The sequence below is a fragment of the Citrus sinensis genome, chromosome 3 (assembly GCF_022201045.2).
Source record: "Citrus sinensis cultivar Valencia sweet orange chromosome 3, DVS_A1.0, whole genome shotgun sequence".
In the NCBI taxonomy this organism is placed as follows: domain Eukaryota; kingdom Viridiplantae; phylum Streptophyta; class Magnoliopsida; order Sapindales; family Rutaceae; genus Citrus; species Citrus sinensis.
In genome coordinates this window covers 45,169,037-45,184,498 of record NC_068558.1, presented here as the reverse complement: position 1 = coordinate 45,184,498, position 15,462 = coordinate 45,169,037, and the positions used below count along the sequence as shown (strand labels likewise).

At 37.0% G+C, this 15,462-nt stretch overlaps 2 protein-coding genes across 3 annotated transcripts; both read right to left on the bottom strand.

The window, feature by feature from the left end:
• Positions 1-27: 27 nt before the first annotated feature.
• Positions 28-3,901, bottom strand: LOC102620459 (thiamine pyrophosphokinase 1). Of its 2 annotated transcripts, none has more exons than XM_006479866.4 (6): positions 3,382-3,901; positions 3,191-3,287; positions 1,752-1,824; positions 1,352-1,453; positions 873-1,122; positions 28-357 (listed from the first exon to the last, which is right to left on the bottom strand). In XM_006479866.4, the coding sequence occupies exons 1-6, from the start codon at positions 3,521-3,523 to the stop codon at positions 239-241; spliced, it is 783 nt and encodes a 260-aa protein (XP_006479929.1). In that variant the 5' UTR covers positions 3,524-3,901; the 3' UTR covers positions 28-238. The 2 variants fall into 2 exon arrangements, with proteins under 2 accessions (XP_006479929.1, XP_006479930.1); XM_006479867.3 differs by having other exon boundaries at positions 3,191-3,292; positions 3,382-3,529.
• Positions 3,902-4,552: 651 nt separating this feature from the next.
• LOC102620169 (uncharacterized) lies at positions 4,553-14,664 on the bottom strand. Its single transcript, XM_006479865.4, has 27 exons — positions 14,219-14,664; positions 13,889-14,090; positions 13,620-13,756; positions 12,647-12,763; positions 12,369-12,515; positions 11,486-12,174; positions 11,170-11,291; positions 10,997-11,088; positions 10,514-10,721; positions 10,319-10,379; positions 9,764-9,912; positions 9,557-9,627; positions 9,287-9,460; positions 9,116-9,187; positions 8,541-8,642; positions 8,370-8,459; positions 7,220-7,295; positions 7,031-7,127; positions 6,850-6,919; positions 6,563-6,742; positions 6,306-6,428; positions 6,128-6,211; positions 5,811-5,995; positions 5,571-5,709; positions 5,421-5,480; positions 5,005-5,109; positions 4,553-4,891 (listed from the first exon to the last, which is right to left on the bottom strand). The coding sequence occupies exons 1-27, from the start codon at positions 14,306-14,308 to the stop codon at positions 4,778-4,780; spliced, it is 3,756 nt and encodes a 1,251-aa protein (XP_006479928.1). The 5' UTR covers positions 14,309-14,664; the 3' UTR covers positions 4,553-4,777.
• Positions 14,665-15,462: the final 798 nt, after the last annotated feature.

The following is a 15,462-nucleotide window of genomic DNA, read 5'->3' as shown; positions in this document are numbered from 1 at the left end:
ACCTAAGGGAGAGATCCACAAAGTAAATTTTACGACCTAAGCGAGAGATCCATCTCTCCAAATAATTGATATAATATGTAATCCCGCAATCACAGAGTAAAATATTCAAAATTTAATACAGACTTTGACTACATATCACCTTTAAATATTTTTAATTGCAAGAGGACATTAATGTAGGTCAAAGAAAACTTGGATATTTGCTGACTTTACATCTCTTCTTGAAAGCAATTTCTTTTTTTTACTGATTTTTTATGGATATTGTCCAAAGAAGATCTGAGTCAGATCTCACAGTTACTTTCTCACCTTTAACAATATTTGAGGTACTTACTAAACCGCCAAATCTAGTCTCTGTGTTATCTGAAAAAGAAAATAGTCCACAGGTACAACACATTAGATTCCAATAGCGTATGGCAAATGATAGAAATAATCAGAGGAAGTTAAAAATGAGCAAGTGGAACCATCACCAAATTTTTGTCACATGAAACTTAACCACACCCATTAAGATAAAAAGAATCAACTTAACCACACCCCGTTAAGATAAAAAGAATCAGGAAAAAGAAGCACAAAAGGTAATCAACAAAGGATTAACACTAATTCACAGTCCACTACAAATGAGATTCCAGGTGCCCTGCTATTCATGATCCTGCAGTTGGTTGGCCAAGGATTGTTGTGGCCGTACCGAGTCAGAAAACTACAAAATGGATGGTCACTCAAAACCTTCCTCCCTGACCCTCCAATTTCATTCAAATAAATACAAGCTGGTCTATAAGGTATCTCATGCAGTGGTAATCAATAAACAGAGCTATCATAATTTGAGCTAGTCAAAATACAAAGAGCACCATTATGAGGTAATGAGATCACTAATGACTTACCAAGATCCCACTGGAGCCCAGTCGTTGAAGTGCTCCCCGATGGCATCCCAATAGGGATGAGTCCACAATGTGGACCCTCTACAGAAGATTGTATGTAGATATCGTGGCGGTGAGTTTTCGGGAGAAGTTGGATATGGCAATCATCAGATAAAAGTATTATCCGTATGTCTGAGAAGCGATATAAAACATTTATGTTTCCAGCCTCATGGTCAAACCGTCCACCAAGTGCCCCAGCAACAAGAATGCGGAGCTGCCAATAGATTAGGGAAACAAACCCATAACAATGCTATTTAAGCATGCATATGATGAATGTCTCAGTAATTCAAGATACATACATATGGTATACACTAATCTAAAAGTTACAAGATGAAACAATAATATTCTTTTGATGATTAACATACAAGCAACTAGGTGGTTTTATATAATTGAAGATTGCAATACAGATCTCATCACCCAAAAGAACACAGAAATTAACTTACATTAGACTTCTCTAAGTTTGGTGTGCAGTCGCGAATATATGCTACACATTTATGTAGGTCCGTGGTGTCCTGATCATGCGATTCATCTACCACTTTGGTTCCCTGCATTAAGAAAGCAAGCATAAACATCTAAGAATGGTCCTTAGAGCAATGTATATATACAAGCCATAACACCACAAAAATGTCACATAGTGAAAAATGAATTGAGTGATGCGTATATATAGAAGCTCACGCCCATCAAACTAAAATATTTTAATGTTCATATTAACTTGATGGTGTAATATCATTTTGTGCCTTGTCTACATTTAAATAACCTTAACAAAAGTTTTGGCATGAATGAAAATCATACTTAGAAATCATAATCAAGAAAAGCACTTCCGAAACAAAATAGTTAGCTTACCAAACTTGCATAAAAATCCATTACTTCTTTTCGGATTGAATCCATGTCTCCTTTAATGAGGTCTGGCTTGTACCTAATGAAAATTACAGATTTAATTGGTTACAAAATTATCTTCTTAACAAAAGAAATGATTCAAGAAATTTGCAGTCACGAAGTAACAAGATAGCACATATCTACATGGCACTAAAATCCAAGCTCCTGAGTACTGTAGTTAAAACTTTAAAACATTTGCTCTAACATAGAGGGTTCAAGCTCCAAATAGGAACTAGTACTGTCTGATACCAAAGAAGAATAAAACCATAAAATCACTCTACCATGATTGTTATAGAAGTAGGTTATCATATTGATTAATTTCGAAGAATGATCAAATTGCAAAATGTCCTCCATATTAGACATAATAAACAAATGCCATCACAGCAATAAATGAAATAGAAGAAAATAATTATATCCAAGGTATGGAATGGAATTAATATTACTCCTTAGTTCACTCCAACAGCAATATAGCATAAAAATTAATAGCAATATTTTTTTCTTTATGTTACTTTTGATTGAAGTTTAAAACACAATTCACTGAAAAGCTGCATGTCTTATCTCTTCCCGTTCTTTCTCCTTTATTTCCTTGATTGAGTCCTTTCTAGTATCCTCTCATTCTTAATTTACTTCTTTCTTTGGAATTTCAAGCTTTTCTTTACCCAATTAGTTCCCCCTTGCCGGTCACTCAAAAAGATCAAGCTTTCTCAAAATTTGTCTTGTTGTTCGGCTCTGGGCCTATGGCAAATCTACACTGCTGTTGCCATAAAGTTTCATCATTTTGGGGTTGAATTAAGCTTTATTATATATGGAAATCCACTGTGCTTTTAGATTGATTGCATGCTTTAATTTGAACTGTACACAGTTACAATTCTCCAAATTCCCAAATAGAGACAATTAAGACACTATGTGGTGCTGATAATCTCAAGGAAAACCTTTGGATATAGCAGTACAAGTACTGGCCATTCTGCCAAAGGTTACTAATTCCGCAAAGCTGCTATTTATCTCAACAGGTGTCATGAATTCTCTGGCCTTAGGTCAATAATTCTCATTATTCACCCTCATTTCCCCTTAGCATTGGTTTTCAGCTTTTAAGAATCTCTACATCACTATGAAAAACCTCCATAAAAAATATTCCCAGAGAATCAATTCTTTTATGCTACAGCATTATATTAGCGTGCAAATCTTGTACATAAAAATCTATAATCTTCTCCATTATATAAGTTAAAAAAAAAAACATATATTCCACTTTGCAGAAAAAAGAATCAGAAAATTATCGCCTAATAATACAAAAACTTGGCAAAAATTACGTCGAAATGAAATATACTTAAAAAATAAATAAATAAAAATCTCAGGATATCACAGCAAACATAAAACTGCAGGGAAAAAAAAAGCTTGTTAAATAAAACCTGCGGCGAATATCAGAAGGATCTTCATGAGGAAAAAGTTGAGGCAATTCATCATAGACACGGTTAGCGCCTCCATCAGCACACAAACGTAGTTTTGCTGTTCTACACAAAAACGCGCGACAGATTAAACCCTCCTCCTTCCAACATAAAAATAGAATAAACGAAAGTGAATTACGGTGAAGGAAAAGTACCGTGCTGCCAAAGCAGAGGAGCAAATCTCGGGAGGCGTTGGTTAAGGACGACGAGAGCGTACGTTAAAGAAGGGCGGGAGTCGGTGGGGGTTGAAGGAAGGAGGAACGAAGAAGAATGAGTCATCAACTCCATAACTAACATAATAATATGCGAGCGAGAGCGAGTTTCCTTGTTTCTCTTTGGATCTCGGCCACACCGCTCTCTATTTATTCAAAGCGGGACCGCTGTCTACTTATTTAAAGCGTGACGTTAAATAAATAATTAATTAATTATTACCGGAGCGTAAATTGGGGTTGGCTAATTCAATCAACAAATGTCAACCGACGGACCCCTATTGCTTTTTTGTTTTCTTCGAACTTCAAACTCGCGCACACGTGACACACCCACAAGCGTTGCCGTTAGCATTGACAGTCAACTCACCATCAGTGAGGGTCATATTGGATATTTCATCAGCCTACGGTTTACAGATTTGTCGTTTTGCCCGAGTTTTGCCCTCATTTCCCAAAATTGCCATATCTCACAGCCACTCTGATTCACTCCTCCCGTCTCGAGCTTTGAGATTTTGGTCTAAAAAAGATTGGTGGAGGTTGTTTCCCCTTACATGCCTTATCTATTTATTTCTTTCTTTCTTAGGAGTTATTGGAAGTACGTTGGACTCTTGCGCGATGAAATTTAGAATTTTTTTTTTTTTTTTTTTTGGGTGCAAGTGATATTACTTATTCATCTGTCGGGACACGTATCAGGCAGGAGGGTGGGAAGGACGTAACTATAGAAACCTCCAGAATCTACTACTATAAAAAGTATCAGCTGCAGTTGCAAGTTATAAATAATAAACAACATAGGGCGAACCCGCTGACCTTAGCCCATCATGATTAACAACGGAAGAATTCGCAATTTAGTCATTTCTGTTATCTTAGTTAATAAATATGTAGCACTGCTAACTCTCTTTAACAGATTGTGATCATGGTTTAACTGCAAATGGCTGACAAGGCAACCATGAAATAATTTCAGGTTTTTATTGGGGGTGCGATTGCAATGCCCTTGAATATTTATCAACCGTGCCGACGTTGCAATAAAATCATATGTACAAACACGCAGATTTCTATCTTGTCAATATTTAATCAAATTTGATTAAACAATTAGTATGTACAGAGAAGAAAGACTCAGCTCTAACGAAGGAAAATAACACTTTTGATTTAAGTTAACCTGCTTGATGAATATAAAAAAGAATTCCTAACAAAAGGGTAAAAGCTTCCAAAACCTATATATATTACAATGAAAAAGGGACAGCCCAACAGAATTCTCCATAAATACAGGTCCCTGATCTTGGCCATCATTTAGGATGATAAAGACGAATAAACCACACAAGAATGCTATACAAAAGAGATACCACCTCTACATAAAGTAGCTCAGAGATTTCCTTTTCCTCGATCCACCTTCTCCATATAGTTCATTCCATTGAAGGAGCTCATTCATATTTGTAGACTCTGATGATACACTTGCACACACCTGCAACATAACCATCGATTATTGTAACCCCAAGTGTAAGACATGTTACAGAAATTAATATTTCTTATAACCATGTCCATTCATATGATCCACTTGTAACGTTCACGCAATACCTGCTCATGTGCATATTTGAAATCGTCCATCTTCAGAGGGCGAACGTCGACGCTGCTGTACAATGGAGGTGAAGCTCTATTCTCGGCCAATGCTAAAGCTCTCTCCTAAAATATGTGCCACAAATCAAATCAAAGCTATAACCAACAATACATACATGGTAGACAAATCGAACTTTTTTGACAGCAGTTTCAATGCTTTCAAAACGCAATTCAGAAACATACCAACGTCACATTTGACTAATATTAAGCATGAAAATTGCGTGCACAAAAGCCAGTAAACAACATGAGTTCACAATAATTACTGTGCCAATAGAATCGTACACTGACCACACGGACACTTGAGCCACTCCACGTGTGTGTATACTCATACACAGTAAATGCAATAAACCATGGTGAGATGATTATAACAAACTGACCTTCTTTTCCTTCTCCAAAATTTCTCGTATGGGACAATGTGCGGCAGTCACACACAGGTTCTGCAAAGAATTAAGAGAAATAATTAGAGAAGCCACGAATAGGAAAAGAAGTTTCATTATTAAAATACAGAGATTTCATGTATAGTCCACCTTTAGATCACTTCCAGAGTACCCATCAGCCATGTTTGCAATTCCTTCCAAATCCACATCAGATGCCAATTCTTCTTTGGCCAAGATAACTCTTATAATCTTTTCTCTGTTTGGGGCATCTGGCAAGTTAACCATCAATCTACACCGTACGAGAATGTCAGTCAGAATCATTTCTTGCCAGATCCCTTAAAATAAATAAATAAATAAAATAAATCATGGAAATCAAGAGCGGATGTTTACCTCCTTGGAAGCCTCCTAACAACAGCCTCATCAAGGTCAAAAGGCCTATTGGTAGCAGCAAGTACCAGAACTCGTTCTTTATCCTTTGTGCGCAAACCATCCCAGTTAACCATGAATTCGTTCTTCATTTTACGCATAGCTTCATGCTCTCCTGGATTTTCCCGTCTTCCTAACATGCTGTCAACCTAAGAGCACCAGCCAGATGAACAAAACAGCATTTGAATTGGGAAACAAAAAAGATCAGCATAGATTACATCAGAAGGGAAAAGGAAGGAATACATATGTGCAAAACCAATGAAAAAACATGTCAAACTAACCTCATCAACAAAAACAACACTTGGAGCAATTTTACTGGCCAGAGAGAAGACTGCTTTAACATACTTCTCTCCTTCACCAAACCACTGCAAGCAATAAACACATATCATACAATGTTGACATAAACAATTACTCAAACAAGAAAGCTCCAGCAGGTAGATTCTAACAGATCATATATACCTTAGAAGTAATGCTTGACATGGATATGTTGATAAAGTTTGCACCAGCCTCAGTTGCAACAGCCTTCGCAAGCATTGTTTTACCAGTACCAGGAGGCCCAAACAGCAAAATTCCCTTGCAAGGCTACATGAAGAGAACATATTGGGATTACAAAATACAAGTTATTTAACAATTAATAAATAGACAGCAACACTAAAACATAATTAAATAAACATAGATATACGGACAAAATGTATGGAAATACAATGGAGATCAACCTTTGTCAGCTGTCCTTTGCAAAACAACTCCGGCCTTTGAAGAGGAAGCATCACCAATTCCTTCAGGGTATCCTTCACATTTTCTAGGGCTCCAATGTCATCAAATGTAACCCCAATATCACTTGGTGGAATAACATCCGCAAGAAGTTTCTTCTCAAATTCATTCTCAGTGACAACATCCTGGGGAGGAAATCACACATCGGGTATGTTATAACCCAATTTGAAAGGACAAGTGGAAAAGCAGCAATGAGTTTACAACAGCAAACACAGATGTCTATCGATCTTACCTTAAGAGATTTCTTCAAGCTTTTGCTTTCACTTTGAATGCCCTGTAGAATGTTCAACCCATACATAATGCTGCAACGTAAAGTAAATGGTGTCAACAAAAGGGAGCGGAGGGTACATTGTTCATTAATTTAACTCCAATAGTACAGATGTATAGATGACAGCAACTCAAAAATGTATAACCTTTCAGTTGATATCTTAAGTTTAGCATCTTTTCCTGGAGCTTCTGAACAATGCATAAAGTGGTGACTTAAAGCCCAGCCCACTATTTTCTCCACACCTATCATTATTGAAAAGCGTATCATCAATGAACAGAGATGAATAAAAATTGCATGAAAGATTCACAAGTACATGGAATCTAAGAATACTGACCTTCGGTTGTAAGAGTTTGATCTTTAATGCATAGACTTTCAAGATCAACGCAATCCAAACCATTTCGGCTAAGGACCTGAAAGCATGAATCATATGTAAGTTCCTAAAGCTGCTAACACAAAATGAACAAATTAAATTATAATAACCGCATTACTAAACAGCTAACAATAAGACTACTAATATAAAATAAAAAGGGCCCCCGTCTCTCTATATATATGTGCGCGTGTTTGTGTTACAAACTAATAATCGACAAGAAATTAACAAAAAAAAAAAATACAAGATTCTATTAATTCCCAAAACCAGAGCAAGAAAAGAAGCAAGCAAAAATCAATACCTACAAGTCCTTAATGAGCAAAGGCACACTGTATAAAGAGTAACAACTGTCTATAATATAAACAATGACCAGATAAGCTCCCCTATCACCCAAAAAATTAGATTAATGCTGCTTCCTAAACATTTAGTGCTGAACTGCAGTGTATGAGTCAGATTGTCCAACTGTAAGCTGGAAAAGAAATATCTAGTGCCAAGAGGCAGCATCTAAAGAAGGAAGGCCTTATCAGTCTGCAAAGACCTGAATATAAGAGAAATCATTTTTTTGCCACATGATCATAAAGGGATATCCTAGCATAAAGTGGGGGAGCCAATGACCCCAATTTCTTACACATCACAGTTCCAACAAAATCAACCTTTCACAGGTACCACCCTTCAACAGTAGAACTTCAGGACCCCTAGTGCTAAGAGGCAGCATCTAAAGAAGGAAGGCCTTATCAGTCTGCAAAGACCTGAATATAAGAGAAAACATTTTTTCGCCGCATGATCATAAAGGGATATCCTAGCGTAAAGTGGGGGAGCCAATGACCCCAATTTCTTACGCATCACAGTTCCAACAAAATCAACCTTTTGCAGGTCCACCCTTCAATAGTAGAACTTCAGGACCCCTAACCACCAAGGCAGATACCACAAACTATACACTATACTCAAAAGATCTATGCATGAGACCGAACTGCGTTTAATGTGTCCTCTTAAGCTTTTACCAAGGATATGTCAACTTATGCTATGAATGTACTACATAGACAACAAGTGTTCAGCAGCAAGCTGATATGCAGCAGATAACCAAACATCGTCATCAGGATCATCAGTTCATACTCACCGAACGTATGCTGATGATGTTTGACTGCCCTTTCAGTGTTTCAACATCACGCTCCAACTGCTGCTTCCAGTCCGAGAGTAAAGCTTCATCCTGCAGAAATCTCAACATTAGACTCGGCATTCAGATAATCTTGCAGACTACTTAACCATAAATCTACTAGGGGCTCAGCACCTGAGGCAGTTGAATCGTCACTTTGTTAGGGAAAAGTCTAGAAATTTGCTTCAATGCTTTGGGTGTTTCTTTGCTTCTATCATGCAGTCTACTGAAATTATCCTGCAAGTGAAGCAATCCATGAGAATTTTAAATCTCTTAAGTGACTGACTGAAACATCCATCAATATATCTTAACAACATTACACTAGTTCCAATTCAACTACAACAAAAATACAATCTATTATTGCTAAGATTACTAAAACCCAGGATGCTTACAAATAGGATAACACAGTTAAAAATCAACTAAACAGGCCCAAAAGAAACTCAGATCAAGGCTGACTGCACATCAAATATATGGATCAAGATCAGCGAATTTCAGCAAAGAAATTACAGTGCATATAAAAATATTAAATGACTAAATGTACAATCAATCAAATGCAGAAGCAGAGAAACAGCAAGCAGAAAAACATCAATTAAATTATAGCTACCTAACCTATATAGATAGCAAGCAGAAAGGCAACAAATTCAGGAATAAAGCAACAAATATATCCAATTTAGTCAAAATAATAAACATGATATGAGAGTTTATGGTACCGGAAAAGCTAGATCAAGTAAAGCTGTTTGATTGCTGCCAAACTTCGTAAATAAAAGGCCACCAGGATGAGACTGAAAAATAAGACCAATTGAAACAGTTAACATTTACTAACCAAGAATTACCGCAATGCAAAAAGATTCAAATGAATAATATAACAGATTGCTTGTCACCTTCTCCTTGCGACTATCCAACTGAGTATGGGAGCCAATTACAACAACATTACTGGGTAAATTTTCAAGCTTACTCTTTAAGGCCCCATATGCATCATTATTCCCCGTGAGAGACTTTTCTATGTCTTTCACAAACACTATTAAGGGACTGCTTTTGCTTTCATTCAATGCAACCTACACAGAAAAGGATCCAGAGCTTTGACCTTCATTTCAAAAGCACTAAAACAGCAAAAACAAATCAATCTCACCCCAGTGTAGAGTAGCAAGTACCTCAAAGAGTTCATTAATAGCAAGCTTGTCAACTTCATCACCTAGAGAACTATCTAAACGGAGTGAACTCGCTGCAAAGTAAAGATGTGACAAGAACATTAGATAACTCAGATAAACTGAAAAAGTTTCTACAAAGATAAAAGAATGTTGGAGTACAAAATCCAATGGAATACGGGAAATGAAAACTGAACAGATCAAGATGATCACCAGTGCAAAAGAAACCATGATCATCTTCACAAAAGCCACCTAGATTATTGCCTTCTGGGATTGATCTATCAAACCTAACACCAATTTTCGAAAAATCGTTATCTTCAAAAGGAAGGATTACTCTGCCTCGAAAACCAATGCCCGGTCCTCTGCCAAGAAGAGGGAAAATAGTTATAAAGGAAAACATGGCAGGAGAAGTGAAATTTTTTGCTCAATTAAAAGGAGAGAAAAACAAAAGGATAAATAATCACAGTAATTGTAAAGCTAACTTCTATATATTTTTCTTAATAGTAAGAAAATACAATAAATAATCTAAATACAAAGATTAGGAAACATATTAAAACTTGTATGCAGGCACAAAAGATCCATACATGAATAAAGAGATTGCTTCGCGCAAACTATTACATGGATATTGCAGTCATAGTGGCACAATCCCACGAATCTTTATGCTAAAAGATTGCACAGCATATTTCCATGGATGATGCAAAGCAGGAGAATTATTGAGATACATGATTCAATATAATGCTTAGTTTTCAAAATTGCAGAATTATATACCTTAAAGTCGGCTGTACAGTGGTTCCAGAAGTTACATTACCAACAAACTTTACTCGATCACCTGAAAACGAACTTACAATCATCAAAAATCTTAAAAGGATCATAGCAGTGAACCGTTGTCATTCCCATTCTTGGACTGCACCGCCGGGGGGGGGGGGGGGGTGGGGGGGTTTGCAAAAAGAAGACAATACGTGCCTTTTTTGAATGTGTAGTTCTTGGATGATGCAGTAGATATCTCTGGCTTAGGCAAAGCCTGAGAGCCTACTGCAGTCCCACCCGTTATATCAGCCTCAACACTGGAAGTTGGTTTCCTGTGCTGTAAAAGGGCAGCTCTTTTAGCAAACATTGATGCTTTTTCTGTCCTTGAACTTTCTTTTACAGAATCAGCTTCTTTAGATGATCCCTGTAGCATCAACATGTAAAATTTGACTGATGTAGAGTAAAACAATTGCATAAACCTAGCCTCTTACATGAAAAAATCTTCAAGTTTGGCAAAAACCCCACTGAGGAAGTTGTAAGTTCATAGCCAGTCCCTTATAAATCAAAGTAGCCTTTTTTTTTTGTTGTGGGGGGGGGAATTACAAGAATATCACTAGTCACCCACATGTTTATTGAAAGCAAAATAAAGATAAATTCACTAAAAGAAACGGAAGGAATAGAGAAATCAAAGCAGCTTACACCAGGCAAGAGGAGAGAATCAACAATAAGAAGCCTAGCACTAAAATGTTTGGCAAGTGCCTTTGCCAATGTCTCTTGATATATTTCAGAACCTAAAGGGAAAATCCAATGATCGTCAAGGTTTAAAAATCAGAAAAGACATTAAACAGCACAAACTTAGGAGAATATAATACCTGCAGGACCGGATAGCAATATACGAGGACACATGGTGGGAAGATCTGAGGCATACTTCGCAAAATTATTACACTTCAAATGTACATATGTGGAAGCTATCAGAACATTCTTTGTTATATCACTGCAGAAAGCAGATTATCACATGATCACCCAAATCCAACAAGACAATCACAAGAAAAGATCTATAAAAAGTACCACCAGGCAAGCATTGAATTGAGTTTTTATGCGTGTATAAGCATTACGAATGGGTGGGAAAAAGCATACCCAGCAAACATAGAAATCTTAAATAAAAATTTAAAAGCGAAGATATGGCACCTTAAATAATAAGGAAAACTTTCAAATGAGACTTCAATGTTTTCAGGACCAAGAATTCCTTCTTGTAAGCTATCTTTAAATGCCTGCCTTCTAGCAGATATCAGAACAGTTGGACGGTCTGAATCCTTCAAGAGTTCCCTAATTTCTCTTTGCTCATCAAGTATTTTGGAAATGCCACCACTAATATCAAAGTCAGGAGATGATGATCCTGCAAGCATCCGCAGGAGGGGCCTCAATTCATAAGTTGCCCCGGGGATCTTTCCTATTTCAGCATCCACACAAGCATCCAATCCAATGCTATCAAGGTTTGGGTTTTCATTGGCAGCATCAGACTGTGGAACAACAGTTTTCCCCCTTGAAGAAGAGCCAGCATCATCATTGTTACTAGTAGCATCCTTCATGTCAACATCTGGAATACGGTCTTCTGGCCCATCACAGCCAGAAGCCAGAGATGCAATCTCAGAATTTTGAGCATCCACACCAGCTTTAGTGGGTGGTGGAATAAGGGACAAATCTTTCTGGATATTTGACAAAGATGCTAATATCGATGCTCCTGCAACAGCAGACGGGTCTCCTGATCTTGCCTCTATATGCATTGTTTTCAGTGGAGCACTTTGCGCCTCCAAAATGCTCATCGGAGGATGTATGCCAGGTGCAGCTAAAGTGTCGTCACTAAGCTGCTGGAAAATCTAACCCCTTGTCAAGGAATTAATTATTCAACAGGAATGGTGATTGTTGATATAAGGTAGCACCAAAGCATCCAAACCAAAAAATTTATTATTTGGGGGTTAAGTAAATAGAAATGAAGTACCAAAAAAGTTATAAATACACCATAATCTTAGTGGAAGAATAAAACAGGAATATTTAGAGGAAAAAAGGATACATAAGAATGTTTGCCGGAAGGACTAAAAACCAACTCATCTCCTCCTCTTAAAACTACTTGTGAATCTTTAGGGTGAACATTTCCATTCACTTCCACTTCACCTTTGCCCCCTGTAATTTCCAGTAATGCACCAGATGGACCTCCATTCTACATTGTAATCATAAGAAGGGAGAATAATCAAGCTCAAACTGAAATTAGTCATGAGCCAAATTTTTGCCTTTCAGCATCTATTCAGTAGTGATATCTTAAGAGTCTGTAGTAACTTCCAAGAATCGTACCTCTATGCGCCTCAATCTACATAAATTTTTACTAATGGATGGATCTTTAAGATATAAATCGCATTGACGGTTATGACCAACAGTGAAAACAGCACCGGTCATGGACAGATGAGAGTTCTGATAAGAATGCAATACTTCAAAGCATTAGAACAAGAAGCAATTAGCCAGGAAAAAAAAATTAAATATCTTATTCATCCAAAGAATCCATGAATCCACCCTACTTAACATACAGAAGCAATCCCTCCTAGGTAAGTACAAAAAATATGCTTCTAAGTTTCAGGAATAGAACACAAGAGGGTCATGATCGACCTGTTGGACTGTATTCATCTTGCTTTCTTAACATTTACAGACAATAATCACTGGTGCCAGTTACAATTCCCAGGTAACTAGAAGTGCAACTTATAAACTGGTCACTACTAAAAAAGAAATTACAAACCTCACTAGAGACATAATCCAGACACAAACGTCACCAAAAACATTGACAGCATTCATGCATTTCTCAAATGTTATCATGCATATATCCCTGACAACAGAACTGAGACCTCGCCTAAACAAAAATGAGGCCTAGTAGGGCAGCATTTAAAGGCATAATTCGAATAAAAAGTTTCCGAGACTTATTTGTATTAGTATTACAAATGCTGGATGAGAAATGCTATTCTTGCTTGTCTCCTAAAGCCAGTCCTCTAATAAGCGCTCTCCCATTGTGACAACAAACCCCTCCACAATTTTTCCTTCATATAACACCTACTTATCAACTAAAAGGAAGGTGTAACTAGTCAAGAAACTAAAAAATTTGAACGAAAATAATCCTAATTTTCTGTTCAATTGACATGAGTAACTACAAACTGAGAGAGAGAAACAAAAAATAAAAAATATTGTAGATGTTTAAAATACATTTAGGTATAATTTTCAACCTTTACACCCAAAAGAACCAAACAGATCAAAAATCTAGAGAATGTTAAGGAACTCACACCTCTGAACACTGTGAAATAAGTCTTGCCCATGGAATTCTAGAACCAACTTTTCCCAATTTTGTTGCCCGCTTCTTCACCCGCCCATTAAAAACCACACCAACCGCCTTTGATTTCTCTGCATCTACGGCAGTTTCACCTAAAACCCCAACCAAATGTCACAAACCAAACCAGATTAGTATTCATAAACCCTCCAAAAACCCAATCATGAAAGAACAATACAAAATTATGGATTAAAACAAAACGCAAAGAAAACAAAACAAGATCGCACCAGGAGTCGGAGGAGACACCAAAGCATCAGCTTCCACGTCAGCATCGACAGATTTGTCGACGTCAGCAGGCTTGGCATCATCGGTGAGGTCCAGATCGGAAGATCGGAGCTCCGGCTCTCGAGATTCAGACCCCGACTTCGAAGCCGCCTCAGACGGCGGCGCTACAGGCATGTCGCCGGTCGACGGAGGCGCGTCAGTAGCCTAGGGTTTCGTCACGATTCAATCCAGACAAGAACACACACACACACAAAAATCAGACCACCCAAGATTTAAACCCTAAATTTATCAAAAACAAAAGAATAATAACAATAAATTAAAAAAGAAAGAACCTTGGATCGTTTATTGGAAGGAGGCGGGGATGCTTGAGAAGAAGGAAGGGCGCGTTTAGAAGAAGAGGAGCTGCGTCGAGTTTCGACCATGTCGTCGTAGTTTGGTCTTCTTCTTCTTCTCCCTTGTCTTTAATAATTTTGTTTTGTAAGGCCGATGCGATGATCCAACCAACAAGGGGGACGAAAGGTTTGTTGAGCAAGAATAAGAGAACCGGGAGACAAAGGGGGGTATATATGAATATGATTGCGGGAGTCAGTTATGTTTAATTGTTTATGTTATGTTATGTAATCAAAGGCTTAGTGTGTATTTATTATTTTTTAATATTGTTTTTTACAACCCAAAAAAAATAGAAATTAAAAAATAAAATCGGAGAGAGATTAGAGAGGCAGCGGTAGTAGAAAGTAAGGGAAAATCCAGAGGGATTGGATTGTTTTGTCTTTTTATTGTAATGTAATGCTACTGCACGGCTAATGCCTGTGCTGTTGCATTTGCGTGAAAATTTATGAGATTATCAAGTCGCATGTGGTGGGCGATTTCCGTTTTATGGCGGTAGATGAGTCGGTGTCCCAGTTGAGTTCGGATTTTTTTTTTTAAATTTACTTTTTTTTTTTCATTTTGGCGGGGGATTGGTGGAGAAGAATCATGGTTGACAAAATTCTATGAATTTCGATTGAAATTCGAGATCCTAGTTCGTTGAGAATAGGATTGGGGACAAAATTTCTTCCCGGTTTAGTATTGGGGGTGGAAACTCAAGATGGTTGAGAACTATGATGAGATCTTGAATGTGCTGAAATTTAGATTTTTTTTATAAATATATAATAAGTCACTTTATTGAATTACATATATATGGATGGTATGTTGGTTATTATCGCATGACATATTGTTTGTGACAGAATCTGTTGCGTATGACAAAAAATTCTTATTATCCAAGATAATTCAAGATTCCAATTGGGACAAGATTGAAATACATTCTTGTTCAGATTTAGTGTTCAGGACAAAATTATGATTGACAATCCTAACTAATCTCATCCCGTTGTCAATCCTAAGAAAAATAGAGACGCTTTGGTTTAATTAAAAAACACAGTTGGTATGCATGAAAGGACTGTCGTTTTGGCGAACTGTTGGAATTTTGTAGAATTAATTACTTTTACCTAATTTTATGGAATTAATTACTTTTAGTCGTAAGTACTTAATTTTTTCAATTTCGCTTCATTCTTTTTTTCTATTTATGATAATAATTCGA

Excerpts from the sequence above, each read along its gene's own strand:
- LOC102620169 (XM_006479865.4), bottom strand. The coding sequence starts at position 14,308 with ATGGTCGAAACTCGACGCAGCTCCTCTTCTTCTAAACGCGCCCTTCCT. Across the intron at positions 14,091-14,218 it reads CTTCCAATAAACGATCCAAG|GCTACTGACGCGCCTCCGTC; the intron begins GTTCTTTCTTTT and ends ACGAAACCCTAG. Across the intron at positions 12,764-13,619 it reads TTATTTCACAGTGTTCAGAG|AACTCTCATCTGTCCATGAC; the intron begins GTGTGAGTTCCT and ends CATTCTTATCAG.
- LOC102620459 (XM_006479866.4), bottom strand. The coding sequence starts at position 3,523 with ATGTTAGTTATGGAGTTGATGACTCATTCTTCTTCGTTCCTCCTTCCT. Across the intron at positions 3,288-3,381 it reads TCCTCTGCTTTGGCAGCACG|CAAAACTACGTTTGTGTGCT; the intron begins GTACTTTTCCTT and ends TGTGTAGAACAG. Across the intron at positions 1,123-1,351 it reads CAAACTTAGAGAAGTCTAAT|CTCCGCATTCTTGTTGCTGG; the intron begins GTAAGTTAATTT and ends ATCTATTGGCAG.